Genomic DNA, 25362 nt, shown 5'->3' on the forward strand with positions numbered 1-25362 from the left:
AGAACAGGATGTGGAGTTGGGGGGACCCCGAAAAAAACTCTGTTGCAATTATGTCCTATAGCTTTTTTTTTTTTAGTTTTCACCACCAGCTACACGTCTTCTTCAGACAAAGTTCGACTCCATTTGTAGGAAAACAGAACAAGGATGAGCTGAAAAGCCAACATCCAACACGAGGTCAGGTCAAGTCCCTTACTGACACTAGTCAGGCTTCTTACGTACCATCCACAACCTTACTTTAATTTCTAGTTTCAACTAAATGGGATCAGAATACAAACTTAATATCCCATTAGTTAGGAGAAGATCTGAAATAATCCAGCAGGGACCATCGATGTTCCAGAAGAACATTTGGGAATGTCATAAACATAGCCTCATTTACCTTTAGATTTCCAGAGTTTTCCCCACCCCTACCTACAGTCTATGGTTCCACCATGTGAAGCTCCAGGTGCATGAAAACTAAAGCAACAATAGCAGCTGCAGCTCTGTAGGCGCTGCTCTTGGACACAAGACGATGTGTTACCGTTCATACTGAAGGTGATCTCTGGTGATTCTTTAGCTTCCAGGTTAAATCCTGGACAGCTTTATTGCTCTGCAGGGCAGCAGGTTGCCGTAGATAAACGTTGATCTTCTCTCACTCTCTGTGTTAAATATAGGATGAAATCTTAGACTGGAAGAAACAGTCTTAAAAAAAAAAAAAAAAAAATGCACGCACTCGAGCCAGAAAAGGATGGAGAGGCGATTATGTTTGGCACACTGGGGTGAAAGAAGCAATAAAGAGGAGGAGAAGAAGGAGGAGCAAAGAGGAGGAGAGGTCAAGTGATGGGAGCAGGCACCAAGTCCAAGGTGGGAATGGCCCACGGTTGGAGCGGATCTGTGCTATAATCCATTATAACACACACACACACACACACACACAAACACACACACTCTGTGCCCCCTCTGCAGGGACAGACTAAGCCCAGTCCATCTCTGGGTGTGTCCTCAAAAACCTGACGCAGAAAAGTAGCAAAACTCTGCGTCTTTTGGTTGAGAGTTGGGCGTTAAAATAAACACACACACACACACACACATTTCCAAACACACACGTATATACACACGCCAGGGTCCAGCAAAGTTTTCCTGCATCAGTATATGTGTTTTAACTGTGTTGTCCACCGAGGGGCGCTCCACCCTCCCGTCTCTTCATCCATCTATCCAGCTTCGTACTTGTTTCGAGGGAGGGAGGCTCACAGTTTGTTTAGGTAGTGATGCTCGCTGAGCAGGAGGAGGAGGAGGAGGAGGAGGAGGAAGGAGGAGGGGGCGGAGGGGGGAGGCATAGCCTCAGGGTCAGTGGGAACTTCTAAAATAGAACCTCTCTTCTTTTGTATATAGGCTATTTAAATATACACACTCCTCCGCGGGGGCCGCGTCTACAATCATTAGCTTCGTAATAAGAGTATGATTCCATCGTAAGGACAGTGATGATAATAATCGTAATAATGGTAATAGTAATAATAATAATAATAATAATAATATAGTCGTAGCAGTTTTTGTCAGCAGCCATCACTAGAACATTCAGGGTGATAATTGCATATGTACAAAAACAAATGTCATCATTTACATCCCAGAGCTGGAGGCTAGGGGTCAGAGTCATACGTGGTGGAGGAGGAGGAGGAGGAGCAGTGAGGAGGAGGTGAATGCTGGTGTATGTGTTATCTGAGTCGCTTTTCTGCTGAGTAGATGGACATGTAGTAGTCGTTGCTGCCGACGGCCAAGTGTGGCTGTAGAGGGAGACAGAGAGAACGTTATATATATGTTATATATGTTATATATATATACACATATATACACATATATGTATATATATGTGTGAAAGGTAAGGATCTGATTAATTCAAATGCTAAAATCAAAGCCAGACAGCGTCGGAGTGGAAGACAAGGTTGATCGGTTCTTGGAGTCCCGTCACAGGAGCAGAACAACAATCAGACGAACCTCCACCGTCTTCTAATGCACAATTATAAAGTTAGCTGGAGCGAACTGCATCTGCACTGAACTAATGGAAAACACATTAGCTCCTGAGAACCCATGCTAATGAGTTTGCTAATTCAGGTGCCAGAGGTAGAGAAGGTACTTTCTGGAACCGATGTCTGGAACCGACTCTGGCGGATCCCGGTTCTCTAGTGTCTGAACTTTCTTTCACTGCACTGTTAGTTTCATCAAAAGTTGACATGGACTTGAGCAAAAAAAAAAAAAACCTCAGACATGGTCTGGCACTGAAAAACTGACTTCAAACACTTACGTAACTTCATAAACATCTGTGTGTTTTTTACCCAGTTAGGATGGAAGGCTAAGCAGCTGATGGCCCCGATCCTTTGTCCCATGAATCCGTCGTAGTACTTGATGTTGCTGATCACGTCGCCATTGGCGTTGTAAACCGCTATGAACTGGTTCATTGATCCGCTGGGAGACAGAAGAAGAAACAGAGAGAGATGGAAGAAGTGTGTGTATGAGTGAGAGAGAGACAGAGAGAGCATTAGAGTGCATTAGGGTCAAAAAATAGAAAAATTGTCTTTTTGTGACTCATTTTTAAACACGGCCATTTGGAGTTAAATCCTCGTCTGCAGGTCCGTTTAAAAGGTAAACAAAAGAAAATCGATATCTCTGCTGCTCTCACTTTATTTTTACTCTTACATATTCAGAAGCACAACAGGGAGGAGAGCGCTTGAAAAGCTTTTTGCAGGAGAAACACACTCACCAGGCGAACAGGTTGGCCTGAGGGTGGATGTCCAGGGCTGTTAGACCCTTCACCGTCTGCAGCACGTTGATGGAGTCAGGTGACCGGGGATCGTAGAAGCGAACGTCTCCATTAACACTGGTGGGACGGTGTTAGAGGTCAGTACGAGTGAGTAAAAAAAAAAAAACATACAGGACTGTAAGATGTACCTGACACTGATGACGTGACCATCTGTCTCCTTCTGTAGATGAGCTTTGACCACCCAGGCACCGTGCTCTCTGTACGTCATCACTCGACTGCGGGGATGCACAGAGATAAAGACAATGAAGAGAAAACACAACGCACAAAGATACGAAGAAATTTAGTCTCAACAAAGGTTGTGAAAGACCTTTGAAATATTAAAATATGACGAGATAGAAACTCCTTCTTTTACGCATTGAATATTTATGCATATGTTTTTGAACATCTACCACTAAATGTCTATTGTTGAATACGCTGTTATACATGTAAAAGACCACTGGGTGGCACCAGGCGATCGGGGATGAATTAAACAAGGGCGACTGCATTTGTGCTACACAGAAAATATATAAAAATAATAATCCAACACGTTCTGCACATCCGTGTGAAACCAGGCAGCAGTTTCAGGAAATAACCAGGTAGATGACGTCACAGGTGACAGGAAGTCATTATCAGCTCCCTGGCAACCAGTGAAAGCTGGGATACACGTTTAACGTGTTATTTTGTGACGTTGAAAAAAGTGAGTCGTTTTCCTAGACTAGAAGCCCTGTAATAACCAGTCCTGTCCTGTCACTGTCCGGCCGACTGTTCTGTCACTGTCCGGCCGACTGTTCCAACCGACTGACGTTGAAAAAAGTGAGTCGTTTTCCATGAGAACAGACTAGAAGCCCTGTAATAACCAGACCTGTCCTGTCACTATTCCTGTCACTGTCCGGCCGACTGTTCTGTCACTGTCCGGCCGACTGTTCTCTCTATGCTGAAAAATATGACTGCAGGCCCGAGGGGGTAACCGTTAAATTAGCGTTACTTAAAGATTTATGGCTGCTTCATCTGCTTTGTTTTCCCCTCCACTGGGACTAAAATTTAAATAATGTTTAACTATCTAAGCTGCAGCGCCACCAGGGGTCTAATAAAGGTGCTGCCAAACTCCCAGAGGGAGATTTACAGCAAGTCATATAATAAATATAGATTAGAGAAAAGAGAACGGGGATATATAGGCCTGTGTGTGTGTGTGTGTGTGTGAGTGTGGGGGGGTTACCCCATGTAAAAATATATACTTTCAGTGTAGTTTGGATAAAACAAAGAGAATAAACGCCCCTGTTCGCTTCAAAATACTCATGTTCATGTTCATGAGTTCATGTTAATGTGAATTTAAAAGACATTGGGTATATACATATACATATATATATATATATAGAGAGAGAGAGAGAGACAAAAATTTACAACCAAGTGTTTATGTGCTAACTGTTAGCTCTTGCAGGCTAACTATATTAAGTCATTTTTTTACACAAACTCAAGAAAAATTTTGACTTTGCTACAGTGTGTTTTACTAACCTTAGATCTACCTCTTCCTAATAACAGTGACATGCTGTATCTCTTTATATCCACTATATACTTGTTTGAATATATTTCAGGAATGTTAGTGACATATTTAGTCTTTCTGGTCAGCCATTCATGCAAAGGAAATGTACAGGCTGAGGAAGAAAGTACTGCTCCACACCGATAGGGGGCAGTGAAGGGCACTGAGGTTGAGGTGCCCTAAAGGCACAATCAGTAACAGCTGTACGTTGCTGTGTTATTGGGTTTGAAAAATCGCAATGTGAAAAGTAAGTAAAACTGTTAAACAGGTTATAATATGTTTTGAATATTTCAAATGAAAACTAACAGAAACAGAGTTGCAATAACTTACATTTTGTATATTTCGTACATTTGTACAACATTGTATATATGTGTCCGCAGCGAGGGGCGTTCATGTACCATCGGAAATTTGAGAATCCGATGATTAAGGCACTGAAACAAACCTCGTTTTCCAAGTTTGGGACCCTTAATAAATAGCCTGCGACTTAAAACCCAAGTGCGCTTATATTCTGAATTTTACGGTACGATACATTTCCTACAGTGAAACCTTGAGAACAATAACAGAATTTTTCATCAAGGACATTTCATCCTGAGTCACTGCCGCTAATATGTGACTTTGGTGTTCTCTTATTCTCTGGATAAATATGTAACAGCGAGAGAGAAGAAAAAGGTCAGGGGTGTAATGTGATCAAATCGAAGAAAAGAAGAAGAACTCAGCGTGTGCTTCACCTTTCGTTCGGAGCCATCCTCCTGTCAAAGACACGAACCGATCCGTCTCCAAGACCTGCCGCAATGAGCGAACGCTGGGAGTCACATGACAGACTGGTCACACAGCTGTCAGCTCCGGTCGGGATGTCCTGTTGAAAACACACACACACACACACATCACCTGTTTAGGACTAATAAAAAAAACATCAGCTGAGGTAAGAACCTTGTTACGACACTAATTTCACATTAAATGTTCTCTGAAACCATCCATCATGTGCTGCAGTGACTGCAGCTCATTTGCAGTTGGACGCAGTATCGATATGCAGCCACAGGCCCGGCTGCTCCATTTGTACTTGTATTAGGGCCATCCATCAAGACAATGATTAGCTCACTGGAGTCATTAGGTGAGTGAAAACACAGAAGGAGAAATAAAAAAATAAAAAAATAAATCTGGAACCTTCAGTAATCTTCACTTTGGTCTGACTGAGTATTTAGAGAGTAATATTTGACCGGTACTTGTAAAGATTACAGAACACCACAGGCCAGTACTTCACCTCAACAACTTCTACGTCGTCTATGGGACTTGTTCTACCTCGGAGATACAGTGTAAAAAAAAACAGCATTCTGTTGTAACATTCTTTCTTCAAACTTGATCTTTTTTCCATTGTCTTAATGCAAACCTTTAGACAACACTAAACCATGTTTCTAAACCTGTGGCTAACTGTTAGCTAATTCATTTCTATATGAGAAATGCTTTGGAACATCTCAAGGATGATTTTAATAAATGTATTATCACATTGTTCTTACCTAACCTTATAATTTAAGCTTATACTTAATGCACGTCAAAGTGCATTAAGTTTTACTATTCAGCCGTGACCATCCAAGCCATTCTAGCTAGCATTTAGCTGTTTTGCTATAGTTTGGTGTATTTGTTTTCACCGGCATAACATTAAGGTATGATTGAACATTTACACAACTACTCTTCAACATGTTGAGGGTGTGTCAGACACAGCGCCCCCCTCTGGTGAGCTCATTACCTGGACCTTCATCTCTCTGTCCGTGTCCCAGATCCTGATGACTCGAACATCTCCAGACGTCATGAGGAGACCAGTCTCCTGCTCCCAGTCCACAACCATCCCTGCACCTACGGACCCAACAGTGACAGCACAGTGTTAAAACAGGCTGGTAACTACATGAATGTAGGGGAACACATGAATGACATGAGTTATCGTAATTTCCAGGCTATAAGACGCTACTTTTTTCTCACGCTCTGAAACCTGCGGCTTAAACACTGATGTGGCTAATTTATGGATATTTACGGGCTAACGAAGTTCATACCGCTAGCGATTCACGACTTTTCTGATAGGCTACTGTGTGTTATACTAGTGGCGTATGTCTGTCACAAGAGAGAGAGAACGGTGGCTAAAATTTAAAGTGTTTCTGTTTACCTCTGCTGCGGACAAGCACAAAGTGAAGGGAGTTAGCCCCCGGAGCTAATGTTAGCTACGGCCCCGTAGCAGATCACTAAGTCTCCCCTGTGCATTCCAACTACTGTCAGGGCGCCGATGCAGGAAAGAGCTAACGTGTAACCAGCCGTGTTACAGGCACGGTTCGGGCAGCTGATAGAGAAGTGCGGCCTATATATGTAGAATTATATTAAATTTAGTGGGTGCGCTCAATAGTCCGGAAATTACGGTAAATGAAGGAAATGAAATGAAGGCAGATTTACAAAACTGGAAACATTAAATTGAATATATTAATTTGTTTTCAAACCAATATTCCAATAATCATAATGTGTACCATTTATTTGTGGAGCACATTTTGCCTCTAACATCTGGTCATGCATAAACAAATGAATAAAATGAAATTAAAGCTCAAAACAAAAACTGAAGATGAAGTTTCTGGAATGAAGAGGTTTGAGGATTTATAAGGAAAAAAAAAAACAGTGCGCACACACACATCTGTTAAACTCTGAGCATGTGTTGGCCTCCATTAATTCACCAAATACAATCTGCTGGGGGGGTTTGAGCTGCTGCTGATTCCACATGTCACAAGTCAAACCCGGGAATCAGTAATAATGACACCACCGAGGCCTCAGCAGGACCACGGTTTGGCTCCTGGTGGGACCGTGGGAGACGCTTGGTGACAGTTTGTGACAAAACATTCTCAATAAACTCTGAGGTTCTGCAGAGACAGAATCACATTTTCACGCCGACAAAAATGTAGCCTTGCATTTCGCAATCTTTGCTGATCAGAAAACAACCGGGAGATGCAAACGCTGACCCTGGAAATGAGCCCGTCAGCAGGTCCTGGCTTTGACAAAGACAGAGAGAGAGAGAGGGAGGGGTGGGTGAGAGGAGCAGGAGCTGAAGGCAAGACGACTTCTCCTCCTCCTCCTCCTCCTCGTCCTCCATCTCATATGTTGGCAGTCCGGGCCAGAAACAAGTGAGCAGTGCCTTCTCAGCCACGCTTGGCCTGTTGGCTCACTGATGCCTGGCAGAGGAGTCAGGCCACAGCCTGGAGCAGCCAACATGCAAAAAGTCAGTTTCTTGTCATATTATTCTGATAGCGGTGAAGGTGCGGCAGAAAAGTAAAATAATACGGCTTTTGTAAATAAGACTCACTTTGACAGGTGTGTTGACCTGTGTCAAGAGACCTTTGAAATTATAACAGAATCTGGTCAGTTTATGTAATAAAAAATATGTCACCGCGATAATCACTAAATAATATATTTAATATATTTTTTCTGCTCGACCTGGTACCAAATGACCAATAGCGCAGTACCAGTCCAGGGCCTGTTGGTCTGGACTACAGTAAGCTAGAGGAAGTGAGGTGAAAGTGTTAAACGTCCAGTTAAGTTTAACCAACTAACCAATTAAACAACTAACTAACAATATTAGCCTGAAGAAGCACACGCTGACGTCTGCTACGACGTTTTCAACGTCTGCTGCTACAGCACACTTTCACTCTGCCTCTCTACTTTCATCCCCATCTTCCTTTTCATTAGTCAGCTCCTCATCTTACTGTATCATCACACTCAACAGCCGACTCTAAATTAGGTCGTCAAATTCAGAAACATGTTTGTTTGGAGGGAAGGAGGTGGTCAGAGAGAGGTTTTTGATCTCGTTCTTCTGCTGGTTCTTTACATGAACCCCCTGTGTGAGTCAAAGCCAATCATCACTTATTGACTAGTGGCCCGATGCCATCGACTTTGCTTTGATTGGTTTAGGCTGAGAGGAAACCCAGGTCCATTCTCAATAAACTCTGAGGTTCTGCAGAGACAGAATCACATTTTCACGCCGACAAAAATGTAGCCTTGCATTTCGCAATCTTTGCTGATCAGAAAACAACCGGGAGATGCAAACGCTGACCCTGGAAATGAGCCCGTCAGCAGGTCCTGGCTTTGACAAAGACAGAGAGAGAGAGAGGGAGGGGTGGGTGAGAGGAGCAGGAGCTGAAGGCAAGACGACTTCTCCTCCTCCTCCTCCTCCTCGTCCTCCATCTCATATGTTGGCAGTCCGGGCCAGAAACAAGTGAGCAGTGCCTTCTCAGCCACGCTTGGCCTGTTGGCTCACTGATGCCTGGCAGAGGAGTCAGGCCACAGCCTGGAGCAGCCAACATGCAAAAAGTCAGTTTCTTGTCATATTATTCTGATAGCGGTGAAGGTGCGGCAGAAAAGTAAAATAATACGGCTTTTGTAAATAAGACTCACTTTGACAGGTGTGTTGACCTGTGTCAAGAGACCTTTGAAATTATAACAGAATCTGGTCAGTTTATGTAATAAAAAATATGTCACCGCGATAATCACTAAATAATATATTTAATATATTTTTTCTGCTCGACCTGGTACCAAATGACCAATAGCGCAGTACCAGTCCAGGGCCTGTTGGTCTGGACTACAGTAAGCTAGAGGAAGTGAGGTGAAAGTGTTAAACGTCCAGTTAAGTTTAACCAACTAACCAATTAAACAACTAACTAACAATATTAGCCTGAAGAAGCACACGCTGACGTCTGCTACGACGTTTTCAACGTCTGCTGCTACAGCACACTTTCACTCTGCCTCTCTACTTTCATCCCCATCTTCCTTTTCATTAGTCAGCTCCTCATCTTACTGTATCATCACACTCAACAGCCGACTCTAAATTAGGTCGTCAAATTCAGAAACATGTTTGTTTGGAGGGAAGGAGGTGGTCAGAGAGAGGTTTTTGATCTCGTTCTTCTGCTGGTTCTTTACATGAACCCCCCGTGTGAGTCAAAGCCAATCATCACGTATTGACTAGTGGCCCGATGCCATCGACTTTGCTTTGATTGGTTTAGGCTGAGAGGAAACCCAGGTCCCTCCTGTGACGTCAACAGCTCCACTCGGGTGTCGCATTGTCACACTGTTAGCGTGGGCGTACGTATGTGTTCCAGGAGGGGAAACAACTTCACAGGGTTTTTCTCTCAGTCCGCCTCGGTTGTGCTGCCTCTTTGGAGGCTGTGAGGAGGAACAGAATGAGGAGAAGGTGTTGATAGTATTCCCTTTGCAGCAGGCAGCTCAGAAGATACAGATCTGAGCGAGAATGAAAGGGTCAGAGAACTGAATGCATCTCCACACAGCCCGAGCACAGGAATGGATATTCTTTATGAAATGTAACAATGAAGTTTTGATGAGGGTTTTTGTGTTTGTGAAGAATACTTAAAGGTTGATCATATGGAGTTCAGACTTTAAAAATGTTGGTCTATGAGTGAAACATTTTAGAGAAAAGTGATGTTTTTGGAAGAAATAAAATGCTTAAAAACAGACAACAGACAATGTCTGTGAGGGGAAAACAAAATCTAGGCCACCTGGTAAGATGTTCTTTTCAACATGAAAACCACATAGAGTTCATGGGTTCACTTATAAATATAGGTTCACCCTAAATTGCTACAAAGTGGGCTTGGAACAGGATCCATCCGAATCCAAATGTTCTAAGACAGATGTTTTAAAAAAAAACTGAATCCAAATGTTCTAAGACAGATGTTTTTTTAAAAAACATGTCTACCAGGTGTCTCCAACAGCTCAATGATTGGACTGTAGCCAACACTCCCAATAGATCACTTGAGTCTGAAAAATAAAAGCCAACTCATTTCCATTATATATAACACAATCTTCAGTGGACCTTCTAGTCAGGATGTGGGATTATAAACCCTACTTTCCACCTGTCTATTCAGCTTAGAGTGGATTTCTAAGACGAGCCTGAGTTAGGCCTAACGCACATTGCTCTAGACATAGACTGCTGGAGAAATTCCCGTGGTGCATAATTTACAAATCAAACTGTTTTAAGACAACAACAAAAACAAACGGGTCTGATTTAAGGTGTTCGAGTTAAGACACGTCTCTCAGTGGTGTCCAACAGCTCGGACAACTTTTTATCATGACGTCTTCATTAGATTTAATTTGGTAAGCGTCTTTTGACACATGCATTTTTTACCCAAACACAGAATTACACCTAGCTCTTTTTGAAATAAACGTTTGAAAATGACTCGAATCCAGTCATCAGACGAGGCTAAGAAGCAGGTTGGGACATGGTGCAAAAGACATCCTCCAGATTTCTACAAATCAGTTACGGTATCACAGCCATAGATTATGATGGAATGTGCAGTGCAGTCTCATTCGTCTGCCCAACTGGTATTAAAAATAGTCTGAAACAGTCCATATAAATGGAATTTTACAACGACATGAATCTCTTTATCTCCCCGTAGAATGGACAACGTAACATGAAACTGAGATATAATGACGATCTCGGCTATTTAATCATTCGTTCCTTTGCTGATGGGGGAAACAAGAGAGAGAGAGAGAGAGAGAGAGATTGTTTAATTCCTCTGGACAGCTTCAGGCTCAAACGACGATAGTTAAAAGTTTATTATAGACTTCAATATTCTTAAACTAATCTTCAATTAAATGAACACTAACTCGGAGGAATTCTGGGAGCCTCAGGTTCTGGGTCTGAGAGCAGATCATTCAGTCGTCAATTGTATCTCATACTCCTCCTCCTCCTCAACAGGCTGAGCAGCTGCAGCAGGAAGTGTCCCGGTGTGTGTGTGTGTCTGTGTATTCAAACACACACACACACGAGAACGCAGGTTGATGTACAGAACCTTCAATCCATCGATTCTACATTTTCAGTATCACTGCCCGGGATTGATTTCATCTCCTCATTATCTAACCCTTTGTTCTCGCCCACAGGCTTCCTGACTGCAATAACAAATGATCTCAGTTCAAAGAGTGTGAGTTCACAGACGTGTCACCCCTAACCTGCCGCGTCATCTTTATCACATCTGTGGCCGACAAACTGCTCAAAGCAGCAGAAATCCCGATGTCAAGAGAAGCTACGGTCCGTGGGCCACAGCAGGGCTTTGTTACTCACTCAGGAAAATCAATATGGACGTGGGGAACAGAGATGTGAGGAGGGAGAGGGAGGAGCAGAGGAGTGTGGGTAGTGTTTTTAACGCTGTGATTTTTTTTTTTTTTTAGACCCACAAACTGTACAAAAGAAATGGATGAAGGCTGCAGAAAAAAAAAGGTAGACGTCCCCTTGAGGACCAGCTTATGGTCACATTGACGCAAACCAGGTCTTCATCAACAAAATAACAAGCTAAATTATAAAACGTACAGAAAGTTGGAAAAGTGACTGCATATATTAGGGCATGTTGTCCATGACGGACGGCTGGGTTTTCCATAGAAAAGTACAATTTGGTGCAAACAGGAAACTACTGGATGATCACGTTACTCCTCAAAAAACAATTTTGTAAATTAATGGCTCCACCCATTCCATCCATCCATCCATTTTCATCCTCTTATCCGTTACTGGGTCACAGGGGCCACAGTTTGCACAACCGCCACCCAAATCCCACTGCACCGCACAAGCCCCTTGTCAACCTTCCTGCAGGTGGTGAGTCCACTGGAAGGTACCAACCATGCTAACGGGATTCAATTTTTCCCAGGAGGTGAACCCTGGGGTTCCACATCAATGACAGAGACATTGTATCTGGGCAAAAGTGCCATGGCTCTACCCATTCGTTTAAAAAAACAAAATGGCTATGTCTATTAGCAGATTGCGTTTGTTGTCGTCTGTGGAACTTGATGAAACAACTTTCATCCATCCATTTTCATCCGCTTATTCGTTACCAGGTCGTGGGGGCAGCAGTCGCCACCCAAATCACATTGCACCGTACCAACCCCCTGAACCTTCCTGCGGGTGGTGAGTCCACTGGAAGATGAAACAACTTGATGACAATAACTATGTGAAGCCTTGAGACGCAAGGAACTCTTAAATACACAAGGCGCCAATCCCTAGTCAATCGTGAAACTACTAACGTAACGTACTTCCAAAGATGCCGTAGTGCCCAGACACGGTACACTTCCCATAGAAGTGCACTTACACTACCCACAGAATCCAAAGGGGCCAAATGTACTTGGGTACATTGGGTGAGTTCTTTATGTAGCCAGCGATGCCACTCCACATCTATATCATGCTCTTGGTGTCAAGAGGACGTTGGCTGTAAACTGAGAGAATCGCTGTGGTGTTAAACCACACTAACTCGGCTGTGAGCAGTCGCGGTTTCTGATTGGACCAGTGAAGATAAGCTGAGAAACCAACGCCGAGATATTCATTTTTAGCCTCTTTACTTCAATACACCACCACGGTGTTCCTCCGTTCTCCGTCAGCCCCATTATTTCCGGTGATGGACTGACTCTCCTACACACTGAAGCTCATTAATCAGTCCTGCTTCGTCTTCTTTTCCACTGTGTTTTTTTTCTTTAATTCACATTCATCCAGTTTGCCTTGAAAAGGTCTTGCAGGAATCCACTCGTAAATCTTCACCAGGATTAGCAGGGAATTACCCAGCAAGAATGATTCGGAGAGACGACGTCGTGATCTGTGGGAGACCTCGAACTGACAGGAACATGGCCCCCGTTATTGTGTTTGTCTAACCTTTGAGGGACCGAGCTCTGACACTCCGGAAACGGAGCTAAACAGAGCTAAATGGCAACCGTGCGAAAGGAGATTTAATCTTCCCGATATTAGTCCTCAGCGACCTCATTGGATCAGTCAGGAACAATGAAATACACAGATATTTCTGCACACATTCGACTAATGTATGGAGAACGTTCCACGGCAGACACTGCATCACAGAAATAGAGATTCGACATGAAAGGTTGTACAATTCCACCACTGGGACTAAAAACTAAATAAAATATGCTGACTGTTATTTGACCCCAACAAGAGGCTCGGCGTCAGGGGAGGACAGGAGCTGGTGGGATGTAGCTCACGTTACACAACTTCCATACCCAGAAAAAGCCAACAGATTATCATCTCTAACTTCTGACCCCCTGGTGACCACCTCACTTGTTCGTTCATCTCTGCGGACTTTTAGCTCGACAGAAATCCACGAGGCCATTTGTTGCTGTAGAATCACAGCTAATATCAAAGGCCATTTGTTGCTGTAGAATCACAGCCAATATCAACACACATGCACCTGATTTAATTCCTTTCAAATAGTTCCAGGGACTAAAATGTTTCTGTCTATAGAGAATTTAAATAGACTTGTAAAAGTATTTTCAATCCTACGTAAATTAAAAAAAATATGTCAAGAACTTTATACAGTAATACCTTTAGATACCAGCGCCCCGACATACGAGTATTCCGAGATATCATTTTTGCTTGGAGATACGAGTAAAGATTTGAGAAACGAGCACGCTTACAGACGCCGAAGCTAAATGGCTGGTAGTGAGAAGAATAAACGCATGACCATGGAAATAAAGCATGAAATTGTTGAAAAAATTAAGTGAAGGTGAGGGTAGTCAGGAGAAAAAAAGTGGGAAAAAAAAGTGAAAAATACAAAGCAAAAAAAGCAGAAAAAAAGAAAACTAAAAAAAAAACGTAAGCAAAGTTAAGTTTATGCAAGTAAAAAATTCTCCATGACTGAAAGTTGTAGAAGACATTGACTTTCTGTTCATTTGCTTTTGAAAGGACCATTTCATAATCTGAAATGGTCTGATTTTCCAAGTGACACTTTAGGTCACTGAAAATGAATGCCTCGATGTCAGAGTGGAAAATGTCAAAAAGACTTTAAGTCTACTGTCTTCAACAGACACTTAACAGAAGCGAGGAAACGCCGTGTACTTTCAAGTTAAAAACCAAGCCACTCCTTGGGCTATTTCTATTTTCTGTATTCTAGAACGAAGATGTTCCAGTGAAAGTTGCAGACAAAAGAAGTGATTCTGACTCCAGGCTTTGGGTTTCCGTTTTCCTGAAACTTCCAAGTGTCTCCCTCTCTTTATCTCACCCACTCCTCACCAAGTCCCTGGCCCTGAATTCAGCAAACTTTCACAGACCTGATGTTAACAAGGCACCAGGGAGATGAAGGCAGTGAATGTAGAACAGGTCACAGCGTCTGCCTCCCTGCAGCCACACATGAGAGGCCTGTCCTACTTTAATGTGCAGCCGCATGAATGAAGGCAAAGAAGTCAGGAGTTGCGGAGGAATTAAAAGGAGACAACTTTGATCTCGGGCAAAAGGAGAAGAAGACGAAGAAGAAGGAATGACAATTAGCCTAATGAAAGAGAAGAGAGACTTTTAATAAGTGAAAGAGGACGTACTTAGGAGTCTGAATTCACTGAATTAAATCTGCCTCGGATTCAGGACCTGGAAATCTATGACGAAAGGAGACAGGAAGTGTTCTATTTCTCTGGAAATTGTTTTTGGAAATGAAGGGATGGAAGTGAAATAGAAATAGAAACTTCCATCGGAAATAAAGCATGAAATTGTCCATATATATATAATATGAGAAAAAAAAAAAAAAAAAAAAAGTTAATTCTAAGTTTACGTAGTGTACGTGTAAAGTACGCTATGGAATCAAGTGTCTACTTTCGGGCCAACTCTCTTCCCTCCTCCTCCTCTCCACATGCCGCCATTAGCTGCTCCTGTATCGTCTGTCTCGAAGGTAAGAAGTCATAATTAAACCACATTTTATTTCAAATCACAGGGATCCTTATATACTATCATTTTTATAATAATAATAACATATTTTTTCTGTTGTTTTTAGCACTAATAAGGACGTTTTCTAAAGGGGCTGGAACGGATTTATTTTTATCTGCTATTTCTTATGGGGAAAAATGATTTGAGAAACGAGCACACTGAGTTACGAGCTCGGTCCTGGAACAGACTATGCTCATATCTCAAGGTTCCACTGTACTTCCTGTCCTGTCAAGGTCCTTTCTTCTCCACACCTTTCCCCTCAGAAAGACTTGTGTTTTTATTCTGAACTCTTCCTCCCCAGACACTGGGTTCCTCTAACAGCAGCAGCAGCAGCAGCAGCAGCAGCAGCAGATACAGGAGGAGTGTCTTAAAAATGTGTCTGCACACATGAACACTCATCTCACAGGTTCCTGTGGAGCTTAATAGGCTGCTCCATCCAGCCACAAGAGCTCAGTGCTTTTAAAGTCGCACGTCACTAACAGCCACACCATTAAACACAGACACCTCTGGGAAAGGATTGAATTAGTGTAGTTTGGTTTTTTTTTAAATATATATTTGGACAAATATAGAGTGTGAAGAAAAGACTCCTTTGAGGTGAAGATGACTAATGAGAATAGAAACTCTTCCAACAAAAAAAGCAAGAGCTATTTTCTTCTTTACAACAGCAACTAGCTGGAGGTGGATTTCGTTTTAATGCCCACAGGACGGGTGATGGTGGTGGTGGCGACTGTAACTAAATACGACACAGCTTTGGATTGTTGGATTATTGATACACTTTAGATATGTCTGCGTTTTGTAAAAATGTAAAAAAGCGCGACAATGAACGATTTAATATCAGACGGCGCGATTGGAGCCACGACATTGTATCAGCAACGAAATTTTAATCCCGACGTTACCTCCGTGAAGTATGCAGGGAAGTTTGCGAACATTGGAGGAAAAGCTAATCATCACCAACACCGATGCCAGGATAAAAAGGATGAGGCATGAGCTAAAATTGGCCAGGAGGTGGCACTCTCCTAAATAAATCGTGAGACCTTCTGTAGTTTGTTCTTTTTACATTACCATCAAATACAAATGAAGCGAATGAAGTGATGGTCCAAAAATGATCAAGTGGGGCAGTACATATGTTTCAACATATAAATAATCATGAATCATTTCTGAAGAGCCAGAGATAAAATATTTAACATCAATTTGTGTTAAAAATGATCAACTACACGATTGTTTTGTCCAGTGCCAAAGGTAAGGCCCTAGGCCAACAGCAGCACATTAACCTGGGTATTTACGGCCCATGGATGAAAGGTACAAATCAATTATGATAACAATAAAATATTTTTTTTAATCACTCGCTAAAGTTCTGGAGCTTTTTCTATTTGTCTGCATTTATTTTCTACTTTTAGACAATCGAGTGTCGTTGTCTCTTTGCTTATGTTCAGTATTCTTTGAAAAAACAAAAAGAAATCGTGTTTGTGCTAAATCTGTGACTAACAGAAACTACTGGTATAAATATCGGCTACGTCAGTTTTTCTCTCAGCAGTTTTCACTTCACTTAATGTATGCTCTGTTTAACTGTTATATACATTATTATCTGCATTAGAGTTTCTGGATCTATCAGTAGTTGTGCGGTCTCCTAACCACAACTAATGTGTAAGAAAAAGCTTATTTAAAAACGTATTTATAAATAGGTCAATAAAATGACATTACAGACAAAGTTATGCGAGTGAGTCTGACGGTTTATCCTTCGGAGCCGAGCCGGTGGTAATTAATGACTGTTCGACAGGACTTTCATTCATTCATTTTAAAATGAGTCACCCTTAAATACCAACTACTACGTCTGAAGACGCAAGACTGTCAACCGAGTCCGGAACGGAACACAGGATTAATTAGCCCGTACTAAATGAACTGCTTTTACAATATCAGGTGGCAGACCGAATGTCCATGACTAACATTAAACACGCTGCTTTGTCTTCGGAGTTCTACCTCCGTGTTACTGCAGTTTTAATCTAGGAACACTGTGGTGATGCGGACCAAACCTTAAGTAGCTCGTAACTCGAGGTGCTCGTATCAAATCATTTTATCACGTAAGAAATAACAGAAAGGGAGGGAAGAGAGTTGGCCCGTACGTAGACACTTGATTCTGTGCCGTACCTTACACGTACACTACGTAACTAAGAATAATGCACAAAATAGAGAGAAAATCACGTAGATAACGCAAACACAATCCGGAAGACTCACGGGAGATGCGTACGGAAGTGGACGAGTGAGGCGGCGTGGGGTGCTCCGAACGCTCGGCTACCTGGCATCGCTGTCTGTAAGCATGTTCGTATCTCAAATCTTCACTCGTATCTCCAAGCAAAAATTTGCTCGAACGCTAGCTTGTATCTCGGAATACTCGTGTATCGAGGCGCTTGTATTTCAAGGTATTACTGTAAATAATTTCTCCTAATCGTAAGACAACAGGGGATGGAGTCATACAGCATCAGCAGACTCATGAAAGGAAGATGAATGGTGGTGGTCAGCGGAATAAGAAAAAAAAAAAAATCAAAGAGGACTGCAGGGGGGGCTAGAGGGGAGGGGAGGGCTGTGAGCTGTTTTAGTGCAGTACCTTTGCTCTGGGAGTCGGGGGAGGAAAGAGACCGGCATCACTTACCTCCTTGCTTACTCCTGTCAAGATATATGGAGACCCTTCTGGCAAGACCTGCGAGCAGAAAGGGAGGCAGCAAGTGAAGGAGGAGGAGGAGGAGGAGGAGGAAAGGGGTAAAGAGCAGGGAATGCAACAAAGCAAGCGACAAATTAGCAAGGATCCCTGTGCATGCAGACCCACACTTTAAAAAAATGTGACTTTAGACATAATCAACTCTACATGCGTCCAGCTGGCCGAAGCTGAACAAGGCTGTGGTTTTCCCAGGTGTCCCAGTTGTTCAGGAGAAAGAATGAAAGCACAGAGACTGAGGCTGGAGGTCCCTCTCGACCTGTAGCCTCCAGGCCCCCGCTGTCGCAAACTTCGCCCAAAACAACGAGACAGGCTACTGATACTGCAGTATAAGGTGGTGAGTATGGCTGTAGCGATACACACCACCAATCACTTTCACTTTCAGCTTCTCTTTTCAGGAGGGTTGTTCATTTTTTTCAGAGAACACACATGTCAAACTCAAGGCCCGCGGACTGAATCCGGCCCGCCACTTCCTTTTATGTGGCCCACTAAAGCTTAACATGCATGCGGTTGTTTTAAATAAAACTTTCCATTTAGAGTCCATACCTATGTTTGCTGGATTAGTGCATATGCAGTGGTCAAATTCTACATGTGCATAATATATGCGTGGCAGTTTTTACCCCGACAACAACCCTGTACTTAAAGGAAATGCTCCTTTCTCAAAATGGCTGCCGTCACCCTGATGTGAAATACTGGCATTATCCATTATCGCAACATCTAGAAGTTAAGCTAGTAACTTAGCTAGCTCACCCTGATGTGAAATACTGGCATTATTCATTATCGCAACATCTTGGCCCCTAGAAGTTAACCGTAGCTAGATGTGGCATCAGGAACCACACGGAGAAATGAATGTTTCCCTCACTGATTGTACGGCTGCTTGACGAAGAATAGAAGAAAAAAAAAAAAAACCTGAACTAACCCTTTAACAAAAGGATCGTCGTGTAAAACCTGGATGTACTCCGGTCACGTTTTCTGTCCTCTGTGTAACACAAAGGTCTATAGAGAAATTCAGTGGTTTTCTAACAGGGTCTCTGGTACAAAGGTCCACCGCTGCCTCCATCAGTCTGTTCAAATGTGTTATTTAGCAACTTAATTGTCTACAATCCTTTGTTTGGATTTAGCTAATAGAAACAAATTTAGTGAATGACACGGCGTCAGAGCAGCAGCAGCAGCTGCTGCTGTTTTCCCTCGAGCTAAAAACATTGATTGAATTGAATGGAATTTGGCGAAGGAGAGTGAGGGCTTGGCAATCCCTGGGTTTTCGGTCGGAAAAGTCCAAATGTGTTTATACCTCGGACGTTTGTACGCAATTATTCTTATGATTTTTTTTTTTTTTTTTTTTTTGCATGTAACATCAGGATTTGCTGCAGGTGAGTTCTGCAGCGGGATGGAAACAGGTTTTCAGCCTTGTTCAGCTTCGGTTTTTATACAGGGATCACAACACAATAACAATAACAATACCAACGGAGCAGCAAAGTAACAAGAAGCCAGACAACGTTTACGCAGACATGGCTCACTGATGGAAAACAACACAAAGAAAAAAAAAAACAAAAGTGTAACGTGAGGACAGCGATAGACTGAGGGAGAATGATTGTGTGTGTGTGTGTGTGTGTCTTTGTGTCCGCCAGCATCTTCATGATCTTGTAGCAACAGCTTCAGACAGGCCTGAGTAATATTTCATTGGGTTTTTACATTATTAATGCAGCTGAGGCAACACTGTAGCTCTGAAAAATTCAAAGGACAAAGATATAATAATTGTAAGTCACTGGAAAGAGACTCAGAGTTATGGTAATAACTCAAAATGAGATTACTGAGCCAGGAGGGGAGCAGCATGACGGGGAGAAAAGAACAAAAAAAATAAAAAAAGTAGAGATTGTATGTGTGGAAAGAAAGGGTTTTTTTTCAGTTTCCTGTCTAGTTTTAACATATTAACAAACTCTATGAGTCTGACAGTTGGCTTTCTACTGAATGACTGTCAGAAAAAACTACTCCACAAATATAATAATATATAAAAATAAAATAATAATAATATTATGGCTGCAGTGTGAATAAAAACGCCACAGTACCTGCAATTAAAGGAAGTAAAGATAAAAGGAGAAAATAGTGATTCGCTGGCTAAAAAACAGCAAAATCACAAACCTAAACCTAAGTGGTCAAAAATAGACATATTTATTGGTTTGCTAAAATGCTGAAAAAAAATTGCCAAAATTCTTATTTAACAGAAAACAGAGTAAACCAAACAAACAAACAAACTATCTATCTACAAGATATAATTATGGCTAAGAAAGATCCTAAAATTAGCCTAATAGCCTATATGCATCTGGTTACCCTAAAATAGCAGAACAAAATAAATAAATAAATAAAAAATAAAAATTAAGGGATACAAATAATAATAAGGAGAAAGCCAGCAAGTGGCTAATGTAGCTAAGATTTTTAAGATTTTTTTTTTTTAAAAAAGGCAAAAATACCAGGGTTAAAATATTAGTTAGCAATAAAAGTTTAGCCAACACATGTTAAAAGATAACCCGCTAACTCATGCTTTCTTGAGTGCACACCTTGGCTGAAGTCTGAATAATAAGCTAAACTGTAAATTCAATTTAAGAAACTGACCATTAATGGTTAAATCCTCCTTAAAAAAGCTCAAGTCGTGCACAGAGAAAAGGGACAGTTGAGTCGCTCAGACAGTGATGCTAGTTAAGCGTGTCATACCTCCGTGGGTTACTGCACAGCCCTGGTGACTATGGCCTTGTAGTATGTGCATGAGGTTGTATTTTTTCACACCTGTGTCTGCCTGTGACTCAGCTGTTCTGACAGCTCTGTCTGAGATGCTACCAATTAGCTTAACCTGTGTCTTTCCTCGTGAGGTATTGTCAACAGTTGCTATATAGGAAACTGTCTACAAGTCCAGGTCAGAAATAAGTAAGGGCTCAGGGCACGAAGCTCTTGAATTATCTGGGTTTGCCAGTAATGTTCTCCTGATGGGGGGGATACGCCACCACTTTGAAACTTTCAAGAACTTTACAAAAGTTGGCAAAAGATAGTTTAAGTCACAGAATAAATAAAAATGAGGAAACATCAGGATTAGGTAGGTTCAAGTCTACAATAAATATAAAACCAAACTGTAGAGAGTTTACAAAACATACGGCCAACTAGCTTGTGATAGCTACGTAGTTAGCATAGAAATGGGTAAAAGATCGCTACATATATAGGAAGAACAAAGAGAAAAGACAACTTTAAGTAAAGCTTAAAATGTCTAATAGTCATGTAAATATATAAGGAATTAAAATGTTAAATAAAAAAGTAGTTGCATTTCTTTTGAAAACTAAAAGTATCCTATTTTTAGCCAGAGAGAGGGTAAAAAAACATGAGTGAGAGTGATTTCAGACAGTTAAGAAAAAGTATGAGATTAGAAAAAAAATGGTGAAATGATTAAGAATGAGTCTAGACATTACAAACTGGTAAAAAGGACTTTTGCTAACTACAGTTAGCAGAAGAATGTTAGCAGCTCTATACAGCCAGGTTGGTCTCTAAGCTAATGCTAGGTTAGGAGAGAATCTGTAAATTGTTCAAAAATTCAAGTTTGCCAAAGGTAAAAATGATCATGACGTACATAACATAAAATTCGACCAAACTAGGGAATTAAAATGTGGCTAAAATGCTAGCTAATTAGCTCTCACTAGTTAGTAATATGAATCAAAGTGTTAGCTATCGTTTAACATTCTCTATGGTGGTAACTAAAAATGAGACAAAGCCTGTAATTAGTAGAATAATAATTACGGTGTACAGCGTTAAAAAATCGTCCTGGACATGGTTCCAATCTTACGGAGGCAAAAACAAAACCTCACGATAAAAATGAGACTATTTCGGTGGTAAACGCTCACATCAAGATGTTAACTAATGTGTACCAAAAAAAAAAATGGCCAAGTGTGGAAGCTACTGACTCCTGTCTTAACAAAACAGGTTAATTAGCTTTTACCGTAACAGAGAAATCTTTCCTGCGGCTGTGACAGCTCCTCCAAACTCTTCTCTGTCCCAGAAAACTGCGGTGGAGAAAAGCTCCAGGCAAGAAAGTAAATTTGGAGCAGCAGCAGAGAGTGTGTGTGTGTGTTGTGTGTGGAGTAATTCCGCATCACAAAATTATGTAAGTGTGTCAACACAAGCGGCAAACATAGCCTGAACATTCAGCACTGTCCGTGCTCTATGTTTAAATACCATCCATTATGGCGAGGTGGCAGAGGTGTGAGGAATCGCAGCGCCTCGCTGCAGATTTATGTGCTGTATGTCTGTCAGAGGTGAGAACTTGACTCTGACGTTGTCAGATACGGTGACAATGTTGGCAGATACGGCAGGTATATGATGGATATGGTAAAAGTGACAAGTTTATGCCAGGATTGATGAGGGCATAAAATGTGGCTGTGAGGTATGGAAGTGAAGTCAGAGTCCCGGATTAGGAACCTGACACTAAAAACAGCAGAAACAAATGGGGCGCTGACTCCACCCAAAACTCCTTTCTGTACATGTATGGCTTTTTTTTCCATTTTACTGTACCCTGCAGATACAGAAAAATAGTCAACTATGAAAAATAGTCCCAGTAGGTGGCAGTACTGTAACTAACAACATCCACATCTGGGATAGGGAGGTATTAGCATGGTTAGCTTGGTGAAGGCTGACTTGTACAATGATTAATCCTGCGATGAAACGCTACTTGCTAGCCAATGGGGTCACCTGAAATGCCTAGCAATTGATAAAAAAAAAAAGACTATAAATAATAATAAATAAATAAATAAATAATCTTAAACTATTATTTCACTTTAATGAATATAAACCGAGTTCAAATAAAACGCACTAACCTGGCTACTGGGTCATAAAGAAATACTGCAGGGGGCGCTGACTCCACCCAAAACCTCCTTTAGGTTTATGTGGTGCAGATGCTTTCATTCAGCCCACCACCCACCTATTCATCCAACCCATCCATCCATCCATCCATCCATCCATCTAAAGCTATCCAGGAAGTGTTGACTTGACCAGCTGTTTTATCAGGCATATAGCGGCCATTTTTTTCCCAATAAAAAACATTTTTCAGATGAGTTGAAGTGAGTAGTGGGATTGTCTATGTGTTTACATGAAGACATCATCATCAACATGTTTGTCCACTGGTATGAAGTCAGAGCCTCACACCAGGTTTCACGCCTCTTCCACTAACACCTGCACGGTTATTTTGGGGGGACACACGAGGTGCACAACCGGGTAGTAGGGTTCATGTGGGTGGGTAGATGAGTGGGTGGTGGTGGTGGTGGTGGTGGTGGTGGGGGGGTTATATAAAAAAGTAGAGCATTGATCTTTACTGTGAGCGCTGGCAGAGGGCTGACCTCGGGTAGTGGGCAGCATGTCGGAGAGACCCTGCCATGCCGTCACCATCTCTGGGTTCTTCTGGTCGGCGAAGTTCTTCCAGACTCTCAACGCTCCATCGTCTGGTGTGTGGAGAGGAGGGAAGAGGGGAGAGACGGGGGAGAAAAGGGGAGTCGTAAATGCACAGAGAAATGGAGGGAGGAGCTTTACGTCACAACAGTGGAAGACAGCGACGGTCCGTTGGTTTGAGGAGAAAACAAAGCAGAAGTGTTCTTCTGGGTGAACGAAAAAGTAAGTTTGGTAAAGATGGTAAAAATAAAAAAAAAGTCACCTTTGAACTGAACTGAACATTTGATTACATGTTATGCATTCATTCCTGAGATTTGTCAGCGTTTTCAGGAAATCGTGTTAAAAAATGAAGCATCGATTTAATTAGACAAAACTAAATGAATGAGGGTTTTTTTTTTTTTCTGTTGAATTCTGTAATTCCTGTGGATTATGAAGATAAATTAATGCAGGGTAATTGCTTTGTTCTGATGATGAATGAACATAAATCACACACACGCACATAAATCAGTGTTTGGTGTTTATGTTTGTGGGAGTCGTGGTCAAATCTTGTTGCTGCAACAAATGAGTCTCCTCTTTACTTCAACTGTACTAAACCTTATCTTCAAATGTGAGCCTTTTTACTCTCTAGCTATTTATATAAGGAAAGTAAATGATGCTACTTTTAACACTGCTAAGGTTTCTACCTTGTTTTCAGTTTTTTTCTTGCTACGCTGCATGTGAACAGAACATCCTCCAGATACAATAAAAAAAAGTCAACAATAAAAAAAATAGTCCCAGTAGGTGGCAGTACTGTAACTGAAAAGATGCACATCTGGGATAGGGAGGAAGTCAGAGGTATTAGCATGGTTACCTTGGTGAAAGCTAACAATTAATCCTATAATGTATCGCTAGTTGCTAGCAAATGCGGTCACCTGAAATCTAGCAATTGCTAAAAAAAATGACTAATAAAAATATTTTTTACTTTACAAATTATCTTAAATTATTCTTTCACTTTAATGAATATTGTGTTAGCAGCAGATATGCTGTTAACAGGCTGCCCCTAGAGGCGGGAAATGTGCGTCTGTGTTGACCAACCTGTTGCCGTGAGCAGCAGAGAACAGTCATGTCCGTTCAGATACTCCATGGCTGTGATGCGAGTGTAACGTGGATTTCCATTGTAGAAGTAGTCCAGCCTCTCACCTTTCTCCCCACTTTAAGTGATATGTTGTTAGCAGCAGATTCGCTGTGAACAGGCTGCCCCTAGAGGCGGAAATGTGCGTCTGTGTTGACCAACCTGTTGCCGTGAGCAGCAGAGAACAGTCATGTCCGTTCAGATACTCCATGGCTGTGATGCGAGTGTAACGTGGATTTCCATTGTAGAAGTAGTCCAGCCTCTCACCTTTCTCCCAGTCCCAGAAACTACAGAACAATAAAAAAAAAAGAAACACTTCATTCACACTGTAACCCTGTTACATATGTGCAGGAGTCATTTCCCTTTTTAATCTCCGTCTTGACATGAAACTAAATCTGAGTAAGTGCCGTCTCCCTGACCAGATGCTGTCCTTGTCGGCCACAGCGATGCAGGTGTTGAAGGGATGGAACTTGACCACAGACGGTACTCCGGGGTTACGGTTGATGAATATTTGATCATCCAGACGGGAGACACCTGGAAGAGAGGTGAAGGTTGGTGGGTGAAACTAAAAATAGCACCGACTGTAAAGAGGAGCAGACTTGTCTGATTAGTAACTACAGCAGCTGCAGTGACCACACTGGTCATCTCCAGGCCTCAACCGGGGTGAAAAGGGGTGGAAAAGTTTTCTAAATGTTGATAGAAAAAAACCAAAATCAATGTTGCATCTACGTTGGAACCTCAGCTACCGACAGAGAAAGTAAAAAATAAACCAAAATGACGGCAGAAGAGATGGACAAGACATTCAAGGCCGAGAGAAAAACCAAACCGTCTCCACGTGACAATTCTTCTGTGAGCCTTCATGCATGTTCACCACCGAACCAGTTGGCTGCTGCTGTGTGTTGTCATGGCAACAACAGCTGTCATTTGTGAAGCCTGCAGGGGGCAACGTGAACACACTCTCTAGACTGTGATGTACGGTTATGAGCATGATGATGATGAAGATGATGAAGAAGAAAGTGATGGGGAAGATGATGACGAACATGATGGAAGTGATGAAGATGGTGATGATGGCGATGATGAAGAAGATAGTAATGGAGGTGATGAT

The 25362-nt window shown here is 41.9% G+C and overlaps 1 protein-coding gene across 1 annotated transcript in view; it reads right to left on the reverse strand.

The window, feature by feature from the left end:
* Positions 1-62: 62 nt before the first annotated feature.
* Positions 63-25362, reverse strand: part of rptor (regulatory associated protein of MTOR, complex 1) — a 209177-nt gene continuing 183877 nt past the window's right edge. Inside the window, exons 30-39 of the mRNA XM_025058498.1 lie at positions 25084-25190; positions 24677-24822; positions 24420-24544; positions 23098-23199; positions 6052-6158; positions 5036-5163; positions 2920-3006; positions 2732-2848; positions 2307-2436; positions 63-1757 (exon numbers count right to left, since the gene is read on the reverse strand). Of these exons, the coding sequence (XP_024914266.1) occupies positions 1689-1757; positions 2307-2436; positions 2732-2848; positions 2920-3006; positions 5036-5163; positions 6052-6158; positions 23098-23199; positions 24420-24544; positions 24677-24822; positions 25084-25190 (1118 nt within the window). The 3' untranslated portion in view covers positions 63-1688. The remainder of the gene's footprint in view (positions 1758-2306; positions 2437-2731; positions 2849-2919; positions 3007-5035; positions 5164-6051; positions 6159-23097; positions 23200-24419; positions 24545-24676; positions 24823-25083; positions 25191-25362) is intronic.

Source organism: Cynoglossus semilaevis, chromosome 9 (assembly GCF_000523025.1).
Source record: "Cynoglossus semilaevis isolate Cse_v1.0 chromosome 9, Cse_v1.0, whole genome shotgun sequence".
NCBI classification, from domain to species: domain Eukaryota; kingdom Metazoa; phylum Chordata; class Actinopteri; order Pleuronectiformes; family Cynoglossidae; genus Cynoglossus; species Cynoglossus semilaevis.